Below are 21,291 nucleotides of genomic sequence, written 5' to 3'. Positions count from 1 at the left end.
GGGTAACTCAGGAAACAGTTTTTATTACATAACTTCAAAACGGTTTAATATTAAATTACGAAATTTTGGGGTTGTATACTATTTGTATGCTTAATAATCGGTATAACATACAAATCAAAATTTGCTACAGGGGCGTAAGAGAATGAGAGGCCATGGGGCAAATTTTATAATTTTTTTTGCGTACGCAATTTTTTCTAGTTTTTGAACCGAAAATATGAAAATGTATCATATTTTACAAAAAAAAGGTACTCTTGTTGGATTTACTAGCCGTCTTCTAGTAAAATCCATTTCAATAATTCATTACGTGCTTAAAAATTCCTGCTGCGAAATAAATGTATCAAATTGTGCCGTGAAAAAATTACCATTTGTGACACTTAAGAGAGAAATTTTAATTTATGTATTGTAATAAATTATTCTATTAGTTCAGACACAGAGGAATCCGCGCGGATCACCTATCCTATTCGAATTTCTCAAATTGGAATTTTGAGTAAGTAATCTAATCAGTAATTGACATATACTTAACTCATATGTTTGCAGCAGAAATTATTGAGCACGTAATGAATTATTGAAATGGATTTTATTAGAAAACGGCTCATATTATACCGATTACTAAGCATACAAATAGTAATACAACCCCAAAATTTCGTGATTTAATATTAAACCGTTTCGAAATTATGCAATAAAAACTGTTTCCTGGGTTACCCTTACAAGGAGCCGTATCTCCCTTAAGGGCTGACAAATACTCTATTAATGTTTTCAACATATTTCGACATGTTTTACACACTCAAATTTTGATTACTTATTTCATTAACACCTTGTATAGATAGTTTACAAAAACGCCTAAAACTGTAAAATTCACCTAAGCCAACACTGTATACATTGTGATCACCAATCAATAACTCTTATGGCAAATAGGCTTGAATATAAACATATTGTTCTACAATTAAAATTATTATAATCCAGTAAGAATAAAGTATTATCTTATCTATATCGTAGATGTAAATGTCATATTAATGGAAGTACCGTAATACAAAGGTCAACACAACGACACACAAACATGAACTTGCAATCATTCCGCTACAATACGAGTTGATTTAGGTGAGATTTCAAGGCGTTTTCAACGTATTTACGAAATGAGTGATTGTGTTGTAAATGTGCGAGAAGGAAAAGTGAGAGGAAAAATTTCGACTGACTTTGAGGGCAATCATTTCTACAGTTTCCAGGGAATACCTTACGCCAAACCACCACTTGGTAATCTTCGTTTTAAGGTAATTTACCTGCATATCATTATGTCGTACTGTACCGTATTACCTACTTGTTTGTGTATTCCACCAAGGCTGTTGCATTCTGGGTCGCGGTTGTCCATATGGTACAGGGACGGCTTTGAGTATATGTATTGTAAAATACTTACTATTGGTTTTCTAGCCAGTACATTTAATTAGGTATTATTATTGATATTGTACGATTCAAAATAGGGTCGTAGTACAAAGAAGGTAACTGTTGGAAATGGGTAATACATTAATAAACGGTGAGTGCTGTTTCGGTATATTTTATTTAAATCTTTATTATAGTAAAGCAAATAACGAACTACTTATATTTGAGTATGTTTATTCATACATATAAAGATACTAATTAAGCTAATAGTCCGGTCAAAATAGACATTTCAAATAACGAAAATTCCGACAGAGCTAAATTTTGGTGAGACCAAATGGTGTACACCATTAGAACTAAAGTGTCAAAAGTCCCCATCGATCCCATGTGTGCTAAAAAAGTTATTCGGGGTCAAAGGGCAAAATTTGAGGTTTTTTGGATTTTTTTTTTCGAAAACGGTAAGTTATATCAAAAAAGTAGTCCACAAAAATTATAGACCTTAAAATTATCTACAAAAATGGTCCTTATACTTTTTTTTTCTAAGAATCACCATTCCTGAGATATTGCGATTCTAACAGTTGAAGGAGTCACGTTCTACATGATATGCACACATTTCCACACCACCTGTGAGGTAGTGTACTTTGGCGCGTTTTTTTAACGTGGTTTCCCCGGTAGGCCTACTCCACGAACTGTTATGACGGAATTTTCAGGGACAATACTCTTTTAACTGTATGATGATTATTGATATTGATATTGGTTATTGACTTTAACTGTAGTTCTGATTTCTTTTGATATTTTAATCTTATTCATACTCTTCAAAATCGACTTCAACAGTCATCTCTTCTTCGATTTCTTCTTCTTCTTCTTCTTCCTCTTCTTGCTGGATGCTCATAAATTGTTCAAATGAAGATGAATCAGCTGTCTCTTCATCGAAATCACGTGAATCTTCGTCTGTTGTATTCAATTGGACATTTGAGCAAGACTGGCTTTGGCAATTCCTACCCTGCTTTTCTACAGCCACATTTAGCACCACAACCTTTTTTGCAATCGCAAAAAATAGTGTTTAGGAGTTTTTCTGGAGCAGGTGGAAATAAAGTTTGAATCGGTTCCAAAGCATTATCTGTTAATTTCCAACCCCAGTTTTCTGGGTTCAGTTGATTGCCTAGCCATGTCTGAACTTGATAGTATACTCGATACAAGTGTTAATTAGCAGAAACCGATGTTGGAGGAAGATAAGATAGTTGTACTTATTTCTTGTTTCGTGTATTTTTTACAGAAGTTAAATATCTATATTTATCTATACAATCAATTTTTTTGGAGCTCCATATACAGCAAGGCGAAAGCGAATTCCTTTTGTGATTATTGTTAGAGGTGAAGAATCAATTGTAAATACTTTTTTTTAAATAATTTTAATATTGATGTTTTACCCCTTCTGAACATTGCTGATGTAGTATCGCAGCCGATTATCGCATGTAAAAATAAGATATGATTTTGGCATTTTGGATAAGCAGATAAACTTTTTGTAGAATATATTTTTGTTCGCTGTTGAGCCTTTCCAGGTTTTAAAAAGTATATAATTTTATCAATTGGAGTCCTTGCAGTGAGTAGTATTCTATTGCTGTTTCAATTATAAGGACATCTGCGTCATTTTGACTAAGGGACTGAGTTTCTTTTGAGTGTATATTCTCAGAATAGTATAGTTTCTACACACAAGAGATACAAATAGACATTTTTACGTGTATTAAGTGCCTGACGTGGCATATATGTGCATTTCATGTAGAACGCGACTTCATCAACTTTTAGAATCGCGATATCTCAGGAATGGTGATTCTTAGAAAAAAAAGTATAAGGATAATATTTTTCTAGATAATTAAAGTCTATAATTTTTGTCTGGGCTACTTTTTTAATAAAACTTGCTGCTTTGGAAAAAAATCCAAAAAACCTCAAATTTTGACCTTTAACTCGGAATAACTTTTTTAGCACACATGGGATCGATGGGAACTTTTGGTGTACCCAAAGTCTCCACCAAAATTTAGTTATGTCGGAATTTTCGTTATTTGACCACTATTTTTATGACTAATTTGACCGGACTATAAATAAGTTCTGGATTTTGTTTTTTTAACATACTGAATAACCATAATAAGAACGTTGTAATTTAGTTATCTGTTCAGAAAAAAATGAACTTTATTTTTTTTATTATATTTATATGTGTTTGGGCCTAAAATAAGTTCAAACAAATAGAAATCCATTTATAGTTAAAACTCCCAGAAATAGATACCGCTGTATGTACTGTTTTGTAGCTACAAAGAAAACTGAATTTAAAAAACCCACAAAAAAAGAGACGTGTGATAGAATTCGAACGAATCGGTACAAATATTGGAATAGAACAGTTTAATTGTAAACAATAGTAGTTTTTTTTTTTACTTTAGTAGTGATCAATCAAATAGTGCACACGGTAGCCAATATCTTCCCATTCCTTACTCTGTCGTATCCTTTTACCCTTGGCTATCATAATAGTGTGATATCATCATCATCATTTGGTAAGTTTATACATAGTTTCCTTTTTTCTCTCTCTCTTGCCGCCATTCTATTAGTTACAGTCCATTCCTTACTTTTATAATAGCTTAACACTAAACAATATGTCATTATTTATTTTATACATTATTGGTTCTTGTCTCCTTCAAAGTACTCCCCTCCCCTATTCACGCACTTTTCCCAACAGCGTTTCCATTTCGCGAAAGCAGTCCTGGATAGCTTAATTTAAAATGGCCTTTAAAATCTGTAACGAATTTGCTTTGCTGTCATCAATAGTCTGAAAACGGCGTCCTTTCAGCACCGACTTTAATTTCGAAAATAAACAAAAATAGCTAGGAGCCAGATCTGGCGAGTAAGATGAGTGAGGGAGGATAGTAATCCGAATTTTGGCACACAACTAACGAATTGGTAAAGCTGAGAGTGTGGGCGCATTGCCATGGCGCAAGAACCATGAGTTATCTAGCCACAACTCTGGTTTCTTTTAATAACATTTGTAAAAGGACTTGATAGAACACAGGGTTTACTGTTTCAACATGAGGTAAGGATTCACAATGTTCAATTCCATTTGAGTCGAAAAAACAGTGAACATCACTTTAACATTGAATCGAGACTGACGTACATTATTGGGGCGTGGAGATCCTTTGCCAGTAGATTGTGATGATTGAACTTTTGTCTCAATGTCGTACCCGTAAACCCAGCTTTCGTCTCCCGTTATGATTTTTTTTAATGAATGTTTCATGGTCATTGGATTCTTCAAGGCCGACAAACGTACACACGATTTTCTTTCCGTTGTTCGGTCAACAAACGAGGAACAAATTTTGTTGCAACGACGCATGTTCAATTTTTCAGTCAAAACTTCATGGCATAACCAAATTGATATGCTAACCTATGCAATTACTCTCACAGTCAATTGGTGATTTGGATGCACCAGATTCTTGACTTTCTGAACGTGGGAGTCATCAGTTGAAGTGAAGGCCTTCCTGGTAGAGGATCATCTTCAATTGACTGACGACAACTTTTAGATCGTGAAAACCATTCGTAACATTGCATGTAACCCAGAACATCAACTCCATAAGCTTGTTCAAAAAAAAAAAAATGTTTCCGTGATAGTTTTCCTCAACTTCCAAAATTTTGCGTTGTTTCAAAAAATCGTACATTGCCAAAATTATCACTAACACTTAAATACGTTGCACTCAAATAACAATATCACGAAAACTAAATGAGATATCAACAATCCAAGAACATGTGGTTACAAATGCAATTACATTTAGAAATTGCAACATATATTTTTATTGTGTTGACGAATACATATGGGAACGACTTCAGTTCTCCTCCCATTTTCATCAAATTTCTAAAGTCAATAATATCCAAAAATTATAGATACACTATGCTCATAACAATAATAAGTTAGATAAAAATAAGTTATTGTTTTAGGCACCTGAACCACCTGAAAAATGGAACGGAATACTAGATGCGACAGAAAATGGAAACGAATGTTATGCCAGAAATAATACTTATTCGCGTTCGGAGGACTGTCTATTTATAAATGTTTTCACAAAGGAGGTAACTCTAATAAATATGTACACCGAGTGTTGTCTAAGTTCATGTCATAACTTCTAAAAGTGTTTGAAGTGAATTTATGAAACTTAGACTAAAGACAGAAGTCACTGAAAATCGTAGAATTTCAACACCACGCCATATTTTTATATAAGCAGTGAATTTAATTCTTAATGGCATTTTTGAGAAAAAGATGTCGTCTATTTTCTTCGAACAAACCATTTTTAAAAATTTATTTATTCTTTTATTTGAAAATTTGCCGAAAATTTAAGGTTTCAACGCTAATGTTTTTTTTATTTTGATCATTATGATTATATTGTATTTAAAATTGTATTTGGAAAAATAATTTGTAAATATTTTTTATTGTAATAAGAAAAGTTTTGAAACTAATAATTAGATAAATGTCTTTCATTCGTTAGCTCAAATGTCATTAATCTGTGTCCAATATCTTTAGACTCTTATTATACATTAAGGCTTTTTGGTCTAAAATAATATAAAAAACAACTTTCTAAAATTATGTGTGAACTCAAAAAACACTTTGTATACGAAAAAGAAAAACAAGGGACAAAAGTTTTATTTGGAAACGGTATATACCAAGTACATAAGTAGTAGTGCAGTTTTTTTATTAAATTCTATATTCTAAATTTTACATTCAGCTACCAACAATAAATTAGACTATATCAAACTTGGAATATATATTATCATCAATACTTGTTAAGCTTATTCATTAAAACCAATAGTTTGTATTTAGTGTTTGAAAGATCATAGGGCTCTATGATCTTAGGAATTGTTTTAGGAAAAATCGTTAATCTTGTTCATTTGTTTGTTTTCTGTTTATTAGAAAAATCAACTCTGATAGCTTATGCAACGTCAACGTATACTTAAATCACGTTTTGTAGATTCAAGCCAAGAGACTGAGACCTGTGATGTTTTGGATACATGGTGGAGGTTTCACCACTGGCTCAAGTCATTCAGTCATTTATGGTCCAGAATACCTCGTTACTCAAGATGTGGTTTTGGTTACCTTCAACTATAGACTAGGTGTACTAGGTATATGATTTATTATTGTTTTAAATTGCATATTGTGTATACATAATTTCGTAAAACTCAATTTGACTAGTAATACAAACTTCGTGAATAAATTGAATGTGAACTCCTAAAGTTCGAAACCCTCATAATAGACATGTTGGATGATCCTTTTCTGACTGTTATATTTGTATTTTTTCATTTCTGGTTAATAATTAATAACTGGTATGTATGTTATTATAAGGATTACTTAATTATGTTGATCAATGCATATATTTCAATAACGTCTTCATTTTCTAATTTTATATCAAAATCATAATTTTAGGATTTTTAAGTCTTGAAGACATCACCTTAGGAGTTCCAGGGAACGCAGGTTTAAAGGATATGGTAATGGCACTTCAGTGGGTCCAAAGCAATATCAGAGACTTTTCAGGGGATCCAAACAATGTGACAATTTTTGGTGAAAGTGCGGGGGGAGCGTCAGTTAATCTCCTGATGTTGTCTCCGATGGCGAAAGGTATTAACTATACCTAATGATGCACTTTATTGATGGTTAAATTTTCAGGATTATTTCACAAAGCTATAGCCCAAAGTGGTTGTGCTCTTAATGGTTGGGCAAGAGGTAAAAAACATAGTATACACTTATTAGCTGAAAAATTAGGAATCGAAAGCACTAACGACAGAGTTATTCTTGAACAATTGCAGAAAGTATCTATAGAAGATTTATCTAACGCTGCAAACAAATTAGTAGATGTAAGTGGTTTTTTTAAATATTATAGGATGAATCCTGATAAAGTTTGTGTAGATTTATGCTAAGTTCCATTAATTTCAAAGCGAATTTCTAAGTTATACAGAGTCTTCATTACATTACAAGGTACATAACAAAATTACTGGTCACGTGGCTTATGATCATTTATGAACGCTCTGTATATAAAGTGTTTATAAATTATGGTTTATCTTAAAACATTCACAATGTAATGAATCTCTACCATAAGTGTAATTTTCCTCTAATTTTCCTAACATTTTTCGAGATAGAAGAAAAGTATACGAACAAAGACAATTAATCATTATGCGAGATTAACAACAAACATATGTTTTTGAGCGAACAAAGCACTTCCTTAAATTACAGTGACATGGTTTGATGAGTCTATAACCAAAAATTTACTACAAGGAAAATATATCAGACACAGAGAAATGAACAAATCTTTGTCTACTACGTTATTTTTTGTACACTTTATTACTGTACTTTATGAGCTATCATAAATCATAATTATTGTTAATCAAAATAGAAAATGTTAGTAGTAGTAGTTGTTCTTTATTATGTGAAGTAAAACTACCTTTTTATAACTGCATCTACCAAATTGTAAATTAATCTCAAAATTATGAAAAACATTTTTCAAAAATAGAATAAAAAATAGAATAGAAAAATATACACCGTATCCACCTAGTGCGCGTCAGTCCAATATCTAGGTTAATAAAAGATTTAACTTATTTTTTTTTCTACAGAGTTGCCTACTTTCCCGAGCTGATAATTTAAAATTTGAAAAATCTTGATGTTTTCAAATAGAACACCATGTGTTTTATGATTTCATTAGATGCCTTTCTATAGACCCTACAATTTTTTAATAGCTCTCCCTATACCCAAGTTGCGTAGTTTTTGCAAAAAAAGAACATTTTTATGTAAAATACCGGATTTACGCCCGTTCCTTTGTCGGGAAAAATATTGTAGGGTCATTTATTTTTATTAAATTTATTAGTTGTCTAGCTACACTATTTAAAATAAAAATTAATAACTGAACAATTTAGATATTTGAGTTTAATAAATATGTCTTTATGGAAAGTTACCATTTATTTGTAAATAAAATAAAAAAACCATAAAATCGCTACAAGTGTTTAAGAATTAGCGAAATATGGGATATGTTTGCCCGTATTTACAAAGCAAATTATCCAAATTTACAGATATTCCCACTGTTTTGCCAATGTGAAGGAAATGTTTGAATGAACAGCAAATGCGAATTATGAGAAAACTACCAGCAGACATGAAAGTAACAACGATAATATTTAGAGTTGTGGCGTCTGCTGTTGAAAATAAAATATTAGTGCCAGGAAATTAGTTGGAGTTTTCAAAAGCTTGACAAATAAAATATTGAGGAAGTTTCATCCATATCATATTGAAAATCAAGCACTGTTACCGTAGTTAGGAAAGTTATTAGTGAAATTGGAGATTAAATAATTTGGATGAATAGAATTTTGAAAAAAGAATACTTATAGTTGCAAGCTAACTTAAAATAAATACCCTTACAATATTTTTCCCGACAAAGGAACGGGCGCAAATCCGGTATTTTACATAAAAGTGTTTTTTTTTGCAAAAACTACGCAACTTGGGTATAGGGAGAGCTATTAAAAAATTGTAGGGTCTATAGAAAGGCATCTAATGAAATCATAAAACACATTTTTAAATCATCAGGCTTGGCACGATTTTTTTTGCCCCCTGTATATCGCGGGTCAACTTTTGATACGTTTTTTGAAAGAGCCATCTGCACTCTACAGTTCCTGAAAAAAAAATAATTTCTAGTCGTCATACGATCATAATTATGTCAACTACTAGAAGTGACGAAACATGAGAAAAAAAAGAAAAGTCGATTATCTCGAAAACTATCAATATTTTAATAGGGATCATAACACAAAGTTCCTTTAATTTTTCACGTAGAATTCGATAATCCCATAAAAAATATGTTTCCATTAAAAAAAATTAAGTTGGTACCTGCCCAGGAAAAACTGAACACCCTGTATATGCAATTTTCATTTTGTGCAGCTTGGGAAAGTAGGCAACTCTGTGAAAAAAAATTAAGTTATATCTTTTATGAACCTAGATATTGGACTGACGCGCACTAGGTGGACACGGCGTAGGTATCGTCTTTTATTGCATATTTGCTGAGTAAATACTCCAAGCTGCAGCTTGTACAATTTTAACAAATATCTCCAAACTGTAATTCCCTCTGAGGTACCCTTCATGCTAATCTTATACTTTTTACATACGAGTAACATTATAAATGCATATAATCTCTTTTCCAGCCGTTTTATGTAGGAAAAATTAGACCTTTTGGGCCAATTGTGGAAATAAAATCCCCAAAATCTTTTCTAAGCGAGGAACCGATTAACTTAATAAAATCAGGCAGGTACCATAAAGTGCCTTTAATAATGGGATACTGTTCCAGAGAGGGGATATTTGTGTACGGAATGTGCACTACTACTAAGGGTAGTCACTTATTGATTGACGAAACAATTATACCTTATTCGATGAATCTGAGGATAGGGAGTGATCAGTACAATTCAGTAGTCAGTAGTATTAAAAAATTCTATTTCAATGACAGAGATCCATCGGAAAATAAAGATGATATATATAGGGTATGTCTGAATAAGCATTAGCTTTTAAAATAAACAAAATACACTGAAAGAAATGCGCTTTATTCTTTATTAGAATTCTAAATGCCATTAAAAAAACATTGTATACCATATGTGATAGATAAACAGGTGATAATGAACAAAACACACGTATTGTTAACATGCTTGTATAGTGACTGTTTATACTCTTTATTAAATTATAGCTGTAACTGTTATTAAAGTGTTCCATACACGTTATTAGAACCTCTAGTATTAATTATATGGTTTATAATAATAAATTTATTAAGCTGTTGTAATTAAAAACATATGATATTACATTTACAGAAATTTTATTATAGATCTATAATTAGAAGCTGTGATTCTGATATAAAGGTATAACAAACATTTAAGTATTAAAAATGATGAAAAATCACTCCCAAAACTGTCCAGTTTATCTTCTTGGTAGCGATGCACCCGTGTCTTCTTGTATTACATTACATTCGCATTATAACTCTTCCAACCTAAGATTGAAGCATCCCCTGAAAGGTTGACCTTCTTTCCTTCTAATTATTTTTCCTCTGGTTGATTGGCTTTACACGTGCTCTTCTTTGTCACCATTAGCGTTCTGTTCCTCGATCTTATATCAAACTTAACAACAGCGGTTTCTGATAGGGCGCACAGATAATAATTTTTAAGATTTAGGCAATATTTAAATAGAAAAATACAAAACAATGACAAACCATAAAACAGTTATATATTGACATAACTTTCCACTTCACACAACGCGGTATGATTTCACAAGCATGTGTCTATACACTGTTTAACCTCATCCAGCTAGAAGAAGCGTAATAGTCGATGCACTGACGTAAATTTAACAATCATAACAGATTATACACCGACAGGTGACGCTCCACCATTATAAGACGAGTATTTCACGTTAAAAATGAAAACATAATCATTATGAAAAAGAATAAGTCCTTTAATACAACAAATTTTCCCTACTACGCAAAAGGACCATAAAGGCTATAAAACATAATAATATATAAAATATATTATTATAACCGTTACTACTAGATGCATAAGGTATATTAAGCGCTTTCCAGTTGAATAACGTGTATGAAGATGAGTGTATTTTTTTTAACAAAAGTTGTATATTTGTTACAAAAGTTTTAATATGCACTATACACATTATTCTAGAGAAACAATTTAATAAGCCCATTTCTTTCAGTGTAATTAAAATTTTCATATTTTCACGTTTTGAAAAGCTGAATAATATAAATACTTTGCATGTTTCAGCTTTACACGGATAACTTCTTTTTATTGGATATATACAATTCAGCAAGATATTTTTCAGAGACAGGAAATAGTCCTACATACTTTTATCGGTTCTCCTTAGATACCGCGTTGAACTTCATGAAATCTTTGTATGACATAGAAGAGCCAGGTAATATTAATAGTAACATTAATAAAATTGTGTTAAAGTTAAAAGTACCTTAGGTTTGTAGTTTTATTTGAATAGTGTAATATGAAAATTCATAATAAATTCCACTAAATTCCCATTGATCCATATAGCGAATACATAATGCATTAACGCTTAAAATCTAATTTTAGAAAGGGGGTATCTTTGAACCATGAGCACCATTGCACCCGTGAATCAAACCAAACCTACCAGACTTTATGTTTTTGAATGTTCTCTTTCAGCGGGTGGCCATAGAATTTGAAAACAAAATCATTCAGACCATGAAAACGGACATTCAAGTTAAAAGACATCATGATTTTTTCCCGTTGTCAATCTTTATACCGTGTTTCGAAGACTTTATCGCTAAGATACATACCGAAAACCAATGGGAACAGTCCATAATATATCTCTTAACTTAAAAGATCCATGATTGATTTACTCACTTGATACAAACAGTATGGCTGCTGAATCGGAAAATGGTGGCATCATAGTTTTATGACGGTTTTACTCGAAAAAGGCGTTTTTTCGTGAAAAATCTCGAGATATAATAAATGGTCAAAGAACACGTAGGAATTCTCAGAATTTTTTGAGACATTTTTTCAAATTTTCGTCTTGGCCAATTTTTACCGAATTGATAGTCTAAAGAAAAAAAACCGACCAAAATTCCTGAACCTTCCTCTTTTGATTCTGAATACTTTTGTCACTTTCATCTCCCGAACACTGTCATCTGTCACTGTCAAAAAATTCCACTTGAAAGTCCGTTTATGTGGTCTGAATAATTTTTTTTAATGCTGTGTAGACCATCTAAAAGAGCATCCCAAAAAATATAAAGGCTAATAGGTTTAATTTGTTTCCTCGCCTGGGTGCAATGGTGTTCGTGGTTAAAAAACACCCCCTCTAAAATCTAATTTTGAACGTTATTGTCTCCACGGCACTCTCAATTAATAAGTAAAATGTATTTTGCTCTAGAATTGTAATTTTTCCAACTAATTTAAGTGCGAGCAATTAATTGAGTTATGAATTAAGAGCTCTGTTCAACTATGAGAAATTACAATATGGTGCCCATAACAATAAAAAAGTTAACAATCAATTATTCAAAATGGCATCTACTACAATAAAAATATTGATCAAAATAATCTTTAAAAAAATGAAATAGTTGCTGCAACAATAAATAGAATCCTAACACAATCATCTTTGACTTCATTTCGGATTATTTAATTTTCCATTTTTGTTTTTTTTAAGCGGCACCAAAGGCTGCGATCAGAAAATTTGATATAAAAGGAATGAGCAAAAACATGAATGCTACTCAATAGTAAACAATATTCTTATTTTAAAACATAGGTCAAAGATAGAAAAATTATTACCTACGAATAAAAAATTATATGACCGAATATGAAATTACAGTCGTCATATAATTCCAAAGCTGGAAATTTAAAACACAGGTGAAGTTACGAGTCATGTCCACAAAGTAAGAATAGTCAATTTTTTAAAAATCGAAACGACACATCAAACACTATTTTTCGAAGTAGTCGCCTTCAAGATCAATGCACTTTGTGAGTTGAGGGATGAGCTTTCTGACATCTTCGTCAAAAAAATTATCGGGCCCATTGTCTCATGGCACTGTGGACCCCATCGTCAGTAAAAAATCTTTTTCCACCCATAAACACCTTCAGAGAAAAGAAATTATTAGCCAGGTCAGGGCTGTGCCGGAGTGACTGATGATGTTCCAAACAAATGAATCCAAGAGTTGCTTTGTGACGTTGACTGTGAGGAGACGTGCATTGTCGTGCAATAAGCGCACTCCCTTCGTTCGCATTCATGCAGAAGAGATCTGGAAATTTATATCGTCCAAAGTCAATCGACAATATCCACGAAGCATTTCTTCGATCTTGTTCACCATCTCATCAGTCACAACTGAGGGACACCCTCTCCTTTGTTCATTATGGACACTCTTTCTGCCAGCTTTATACTCACGACATCTATTATCTACATTAGTACGATTCATCACACCATTCCCATGAACGGTTTTGGTTTCGTTAAAAATCTGGAACAGCACCTTTCCATTTGCAAGAAGAAACCGGATTGTGCTCCTCACCTCGCAACTAGCGAGGCACTCATTTCAACATGCCACTACAACAACAGTTCTTAACTGGCTGAGTCAAATGAGCGCGCCCTTGAATGCAGTGTTGCCAACTTTGTCGAAAACAAAAACCATAGAGCATATCAGTACTCTTACTTTGTGAATGTGCCTCGTGTATTTGACATTATTGGTCATTAGAATGTTCAACTTAGGTACTGGGTACTTGTAGCATTTTTATTGACAAAAAATGACAATTAGTTTGTCACATTTAAAATAAATCGAAAATAAGGAAAACTAATACAATTGTCACCTAAGTTCAGTTTTTAAGTATATTTCATTGGAATCAAATACTATGTATCAATTGTTTCGTAGAAATATATTTAAAAGTGTCAATGTCAGCCTGTTGTTTTGTTATCTTTTTTTCATCGTTCTCCGCTGTCCTTGAAAATAGCCCAATATAGTAACATAAAGTTATTATTATTCACTAAAATCTAAATAGTTATTCAATGTTTAAAATGTTTTGAATTTGTCAAAACATTCCTTTGTGACAGCGGTACCCTTTAAACATAACTTTTGCATATGGGTTTCTTAATTTTTAAGTAACGCGTTACTTTTTCGTACATCTCCAATGTATAATGACAACTTTTTAAAACTTTCTGGTGCCTATTTTATTATCCATTTTTTTCTGAAACAACCCGAGCTGCACTACGTTTATATTACTTTCAAACCCAAGTTTTGAACACTGACCATGTTTGACTTGACAAAATATTCAAACTTACAGTTTCGGTAGTAGCATGTTCCAATGTATGTTTATAAATTTAGGTGCCTGTCACGCCGATGAATTTTCCTACCTTTTCAAAAACGGGTTTGCCCCTGAAGATATTGAACCCGAAAGTTCTGAGTTTGTCGGAATACAACGAATGATCAAACTTTGGACAAATTTTGCAAAATATGGTAATCCTACACCAAGCAATAAGGACAAAGTACTATCTACGATCTGGAAACCGCTTGAACCCCAACGATTTAACTATCTAAATATTGGGGATGATTTAGAAATGAAAATCGACCCCGAAAGAAACGCTATGGATTTCTGGAACAACCTGTATAAAGAAACCTCTGTACCTAAAGCTAAACTATAATCATATTTTTTTATATATAATTTGATGTGCCGAAAAGTACTGTTTAAATAAAAAATTTCTGTGTCACTTTATTACTTTCTTTCTTTTAGAGTGATGACCAAAATTTTTATGTTCTTATTTTTATGTGATTGTGATTTAAAATAAATTATTTTTTAATTACTTTGTTTATTCTTATCATGATGTAATGGATTCAAGAATTTCTCAGTAAGAAGTTCTACAGGACGTACTTTATTGTTTATGAATATGATTTATATTGAAATTCTTTCTTTTCAGAATATAGTATTTTGATTCTAGAATTTGTTCATCTATACAGGGTGATTTTTAAGTTGATACTTTCCTTTTAACACTGTATAGAATGCAAGAAAATAAGAAAATTTTTCAAATAAAATTATGTCCGAAAATGCTTCGTTTACGAGATACAGTGTGTTAAAGTTTTAAAGAAAAAATGCCTTTTTTATAACTTTCCTATCACTCCAGATATTTCCACAAAATTTGGTACACTTCTTTTGACCATTAAATTAGATTTTTTTATGTAAAAGTTTTCAAAAAATTTCTACCAATGGCGTTCGAACAGGATTTATATTGAACTTTTTTAAAGAAAAAAAAGTACGCCACTGCTTTTTCTGAAAATCAATATTATGTTTGTAATACTGATTTACTTTGGAGTTAATTTGGTCTCTTGATATTTGTTCATACGACGAACGGTTTTCGTTTAAAGAAATAAAAGCCATTTTGATGCATGGCAAAATCGCTAAAATCTGATATGGTGTCTTGTATGTAAAATTCGTAAAATGGCGTAATGTTTAAAATACATAATGAACGCTTGGTGCTACATTGCGTATTTATTTAATTCTACTTTATAAAAAATATATAATGGTAAAATGATTGTCTTATCACTACAATTTTCAAGGATTTCAAAATAATAATTTGATATTCAAATATTTTTCTAAATTTAATTTTAAAATGTAATTATTTTTACTAGCAATTTAAAATGTAAATATAAAAAGCTGTACGTCAAGAAATAATTTTATTTTCACATTCGTTTCTTTAATCTACAATTATAGCCATATTTTGGTCTTAGAGATATATCGCTACGGAGTTCTAAGTCAGGAACTTTTCCATCGGCCTCTATTTCATATCTTTGTAATACATTACATAGGAAAAGTTTTAATACAACGTTGGCTAAGGTTTTACCTAAAACAATGATCATATCATGTAAATTGAACACATTTTCTGAAAGATATATATATATTTTGACATTGCCCAAATAAAAATAACATAACTCATATAGACTTTACAGTAACCCTACTTCCTTACTTCTTTTTGAGGGACAAATTTCTACTGTTATTTGACACAACCTTTGTGCATTAAAAATATTTACATTGAATTATCATAATATTACCTACTTTGTCACCACTATTTTTCGGTCGTCCTTTGAGTGGATTTTCGTCCACATTATTTTCATCAGAAATCGCACTGATAATTTTGTTAGATTTCGCCAATGCGGTATCGTCCAATGGACAAGTTTTTGTTTTGCAGAAGTCACTTGTACACACTGATTCATCAAATCAGCATATCATAATAATTGTTAATAATATGAATGATTATCTTAAGGACAATTAGAAAACGACGGCGACATTCGGAATAAATAGGTAAGGTTATGATAACTTGCTTGCTGTTAACGCTTTGATGCTCGTCGCTATTAGCTTGATCAGAATCGCTTGTTCTGTCAAGACATGACAGGAACAGCAAAATTACAAGAAAAATTAAAGAACCACAGCTATATCCGAAGGTAATATACATTTCAATAATTGTCTTATTCTTTGTGTTAAGAGAAATAGTTGTGTAAAAGTAAATAATTTAATTATTATGTGCAAGTATATGGGAAATGTAATAATATGTATATGTATAATGAACGAACATTATTTCAAGGCTGATTGCCTTGTCGTTAATTTAGACTTCTTGACTGTCTGAAGACTAATTTTAAAAGAAACTCTGAAACTGGGGATTACTTTTCAAATTCTAGTCAATCCAAGCCAAGCCAAGTCTCAATTGTAATTATTTGATTAATAAACATATTTTTTGTTGACTTCTAAAACTGATTTAAAGCAATGTACTCATACAAAAACATTATAAAAACTAACTATAATTGAGATAAAGCCTTTACAAATAAATATTTGTTGTTTTTTTTTTTCATTATAAACGTTTCAGTAACATTTGCAAAGTATTTGTATAATAGTATTAAGAATCATATTCCACTTCATACCTATACATCCTCTAGGACCAGCACTAAAAGGCACAAATGCAAAAATATGCCTCTTCCGAACCTCATCAGGTAAAAAATGATCTGGATAAAAATGATAAGGGCACTTCCAATACCTTTCATCCCTATGTACATGATATATGGATACTAACAAAGCTGCTTCTTTTGGAATAACCCATTTCCCTGAAATGTGTAAGTAGGTAACATTTTTTTTATTTTTAAGCAGTACCTACCAAGAGAAAAGTCAGATAGGGGTCTTCTTATTATAAAAGGTGCTATTGGGAACAATCTCATGACGTCTTTGAGACACATGTCGAGATAAATTAGTTTGTTCAATTCATCCAAAGCAATAGGTCTAGGACTTTCTCCAATAACCGAACGAATTTCCTCTACAGCTTTTTCCTGAAAATTTTAAGTTTATATTTACAATGAAGATTTATTTTTTAAATAATCCTTATCTTTTGAATTTAACAAAAAAAAATATTTTACATTAAAATGTGAACAAAAAAACAGTATCGTAACAATTAGGAGCAAAAAAATAAAAATTTTTAGATTATTATACATTTACCGACCTAAATATCTATTAAACCTAATATAACATTAGATGAAAATCATTTAAATTAAGAAATAAACAGTAGTTTAAAGACATGCGTACCTGATATTCTGGGTACATTCCAAAACAAAGAAGAGCAAAAGATGATACTATGGTCAGTGTATCAAATGCCTAAAACAAAACAGTGTCAAGTTATGCAGATTGAATCAGTTAATGAATTTCGTTGTTATAGACAAAATTACAACACATATAACACTTTTCAAACAAAAATGGAAAACNATTAGCAAATATTATGGTAACATAGTCGATACTACGAATTTGATTATGATTTTTTGAGAAAACAATTTTATACGCTCTCTGTTCCATTATATTTGCATTTTATACAATCAACTTTTTTGTTTAAGTAGGTGGTATATGCAAGTATTTGCAATATTTGAAAGAAATAAAATTGCAGGCTACTTGCATCTGTTCCTGTGAAAATCGGACTTGTTTCGAAGTCACGTTTACAAAAGACAATGCCTTTGTTACTGGAACCGATGGAGATGTAAAACTGGTTGCAGATAGAATAGGCGAGTTATATTTTGCGCGTGAAAACATTACCGACGTACCGAATTCCGGATTGGCTCTCGCGGCAGATACCTTGTCAGATGAAACGTTTGAAATGTGGCATAGACGTTTAGGACATCTAAATGTGCGGGACATGGTTGATGCTATAAATAAAGGATCAGTGCTTGGATTAGAAAAACTGAAACCTGCGAAGCTTGAAAAGAACTCGATTACGTGCGAGGTTTGTGTTCAGGGGAAGAAGGTGCGTACTCCATTTCCAAAACAATCTAATCGCGTAAGCAACTTGCTGGAACTGGTACACTCGGATGTTTGCGGTCCGATGCGTGTAGAATCAATGAACAAGGCACGATACTTCGTTGAATTCATAGATGACTGTTCGAAATGGTGCGTTGTTCGTTTCCTAAAAACATAAAGTGAAGTACTTGAAGTTACCAAAGAATTCTTGGCAATGGTTGAAAATTTACATGAAAGAAAAATTAAATGTTTTCAAACAGATAATGGCGGTGAATATACCAGTGGTGAATTTGATAAATTTCTAAAGGACCATGGAATAACACGACGGCTTACGGTTCCGTATTATCCTGAACAAAACGGAATTGCCGAAAGAAAGAACCGTACTCTGTTAGACATGGCGCTATCAGAGGCAGTCAAGGAAGCAGAGTATCTCCGCTCTTTCCTCATTGAACTTAGTCTCAATAATTTGTCTAACATTGTCATATTTGGAGACAATATGGGAGCTCTGAAGCTTGCAGAAAATCCTATTTTCCATGCTAGAAGCAAGCATATTGATATAAAGTTCCATTTTATTAGAGACGCCCTTAAGAAGAACGTTGTTAGCATTAGTCATGTTTCAACCTTAGAGATGACGGCCGACATTTTCACCAAAGGACTTCAAGGACCTCGTCACAAAAATTGTGTGCAGATGTTAGGTTTGAGTGTCTCTCCAGTAACCGATATCCAACGATGTTAAAGAGTCGGTGTACGATCGCGAGGGGAAGTGTTAGTGTGAAAATCGGACTTTTACAGCACCCGCCCGCTTCGTTCCATATCCAGATCGAGCCTGCGTTGCTGTCACCTGTCAAGCGTTATATGTGACGTCGCGAATTTCGCACTGCTGTACGCTCTTGACCCCGATGTTTTATGTTTAATGTTTATTTGTTAGGTACTGATTTATCATTGCATTACCTGTAGGATTATATATAATACATCAGTTATAAAATTACACCGCGTCTCACTCTGCCCTAACAGCATCATGGAAAAAATGTATGGCAACTAAGTAAATCGTATTGTAGAAGTTTAATTTCAGTTCATATGTTTATTCCTCTTGATATTGTTATGGAAGATCACCTACTTTTTTAATTATTAATTACATTCTTGATAGATAAAAAATAATAAAGATCAACACGGAAGGTAAACTTAATCAAGGATCAGGTCAAACATAAAGAAGCTCAGTGCGACAAGAAAAAATAAATACTTAACCCAAAACTTGAAACGCCAAAAACACTTACTGTAAAAATTAAGTGATGGCAAAAGAAAATTGGAAAACAGGTTGGAGAAGCAATTACGAAACAATATAGAAATTTTAACATTTGAATTTGATGCAATTAGCATGCAGGACCCATATGAATGGGACCGTACGATCCTTATTAAAGAACAGAGGAAGATTCATGTTTTGGTTAATATCGATGGGTCCACATTTCTGATAAATCTTTACGTCCAAAAATTACTGGACACTATGGGATTCTATAGGAGGGCATTATAGCCTTTTTAAAAAATATATGGGAGAGTCTAATGATAACAAAAGATCTATCAAACTGCATTGCCCCCAGAAAAGGGTTCTAGGGCATCTTCAGTAACTTTATTGATGCTGGTAGCAGTTGTTTTTTAATAAATGAGACACTAAATAAGGTTAGAGAGCGATTCTGTTGGCTTGGATGTCAGTTTGATGTGAAAAAATGATTTCTACTTTGTGTTACTTATGCTTTTAATAAGGAATGCCATACAGATACTGGAGTAACCTGATAAGATGATCTAAAAGAGGGGTAATATTATGAAAGTTCACCTATTTTAACTTCCTAATTAGATTTTTTACTGTTAATTTCACAATTTTGATGACGGCCTCAAACGTCAAAATTTGTGAGAAAGCGTCAATCTTCCATTGATTTATCTGACTGCTTATAAAATCAATGTACCTCTATCTGCTGTAGTTTGAATAATTTTATGAATTAGGTACTCCATGTATTTATTAAATTGGTACATTATGTTTTGCATGTGGTCACATTGATTGTGTAGTATTGACTGCTTTTTGTTCAACAGTTGGTAGTAATATCATAGTCTATTTTTCGAATAGTTTCAATATCATTAATAATAAGCTTTTTAGCATATACTTAAACGTTATTTCCTCCCAGGATGTGGAATTGAAATTGATGATGATGACATATAAATCGAAGGTAAATTTAATCACAACACCAAATAATGTTAATAAACACTGAACCCTAAGTTTAAATTTGTCAGATAGGTAGTAGATAAATATTGTAAAAGTAAAGACCACTGCACTGATTTTGTAGAAATTGCCTATACATATTATATATTAATATTGTGCCACTAGGTTTCTAAAAATTGTTGACAGTATTAAAAAAATACCACTTACAGCGGTGAAGAGTGTCATTAAATGATTCATAAAATCTTCGCTGCTAATGTCATCTGGATTTTTCTCAATATAACTGGCTAATCTATCAACAACTGGAATGAAATTTCCATATTTCGAGTTTTTGAACATCTTTCTCCTTTTCCATGATTCTATTATAATCTGAAACAAACTAATTACCGTCCTTTTCTTGTAATATTGTTATACTAACTACTAGTATCAATCCAATTTGATTAATTTAATTTGAAGTTACCTCTTTAATAAAACCATTTAAATTTTCAACAATCTCATCAGTTGCTACTCTGGCTGGTAAAATATTATAAATGAAATTTGGATGCCACCACGGTTTTGCTAACCTATTAAATGCAATATTGTACATACTGAAAGAATAAAAATTAGTAGATGTACAATCATTATATATTCAACTTACTTTATAGATGATCTGCAAAAATCTGTCAAACCTTGTTCTTGGCAATTAATATTATGCCCCAAAATTACTTCTGAAATGAAATTTGTTAATACTAAATAAAAAAATTACATATACAAATACTTGTTACCCGATATTATATCCATAAAACATTTTACTGTAACATTATGTATATCAAACGTTCCTTTATCGACATATTGGTTTAATTTTTTCATGCAAACGTCTGTATGATTCTGTAATATTTCCATGGAGCTTTTAACAACATTTAAGTCTAATTGCGGTT

The 21,291-nt window shown here is 31.9% G+C and overlaps 2 protein-coding genes across 2 annotated transcripts; one reads left to right on the top strand and one right to left on the bottom strand.

The window, feature by feature from the left end:
* Positions 1–1,018: 1,018 nt before the first annotated feature.
* On the top strand, positions 1,019–14,622 carry LOC108911491 (esterase B1). The gene is made up of 8 exons (XM_018716440.2): positions 1,019–1,268; positions 5,341–5,469; positions 6,363–6,513; positions 6,815–7,006; positions 7,055–7,242; positions 9,565–9,897; positions 11,170–11,317; positions 14,235–14,622. Exons 1-8 carry the CDS (start codon positions 1,134–1,136, stop codon positions 14,549–14,551), a joined length of 1,593 nt encoding a protein of 530 aa, XP_018571956.1. The 5' UTR covers positions 1,019–1,133; the 3' UTR covers positions 14,552–14,622.
* Positions 14,623–15,584: 962 nt separating this feature from the next.
* LOC108911484 (cytochrome P450 4c3-like) lies at positions 15,585–21,029 on the bottom strand. Its single transcript, XM_023455798.1, has 7 exons — positions 21,012–21,029; positions 20,835–20,961; positions 20,585–20,743; positions 17,470–17,538; positions 17,048–17,216; positions 16,818–16,997; positions 15,585–15,745 (listed from the first exon to the last, which is right to left on the bottom strand). The coding sequence occupies exons 2-7, from the start codon at positions 20,958–20,960 to the stop codon at positions 15,585–15,587; spliced, it is 864 nt and encodes a 287-aa protein (XP_023311566.1). The 5' UTR covers position 20,961; positions 21,012–21,029.
* Positions 21,030–21,291: the final 262 nt, after the last annotated feature.

This window comes from Anoplophora glabripennis, unplaced genomic scaffold (genome assembly GCF_000390285.2).
Source record: "Anoplophora glabripennis isolate ALB-LARVAE unplaced genomic scaffold, Agla_2.0 scaffold693, whole genome shotgun sequence".
NCBI classification, from domain to species: domain Eukaryota; kingdom Metazoa; phylum Arthropoda; class Insecta; order Coleoptera; family Cerambycidae; genus Anoplophora; species Anoplophora glabripennis.
This window is presented reverse-complemented; position numbering and strand designations above follow the sequence as displayed.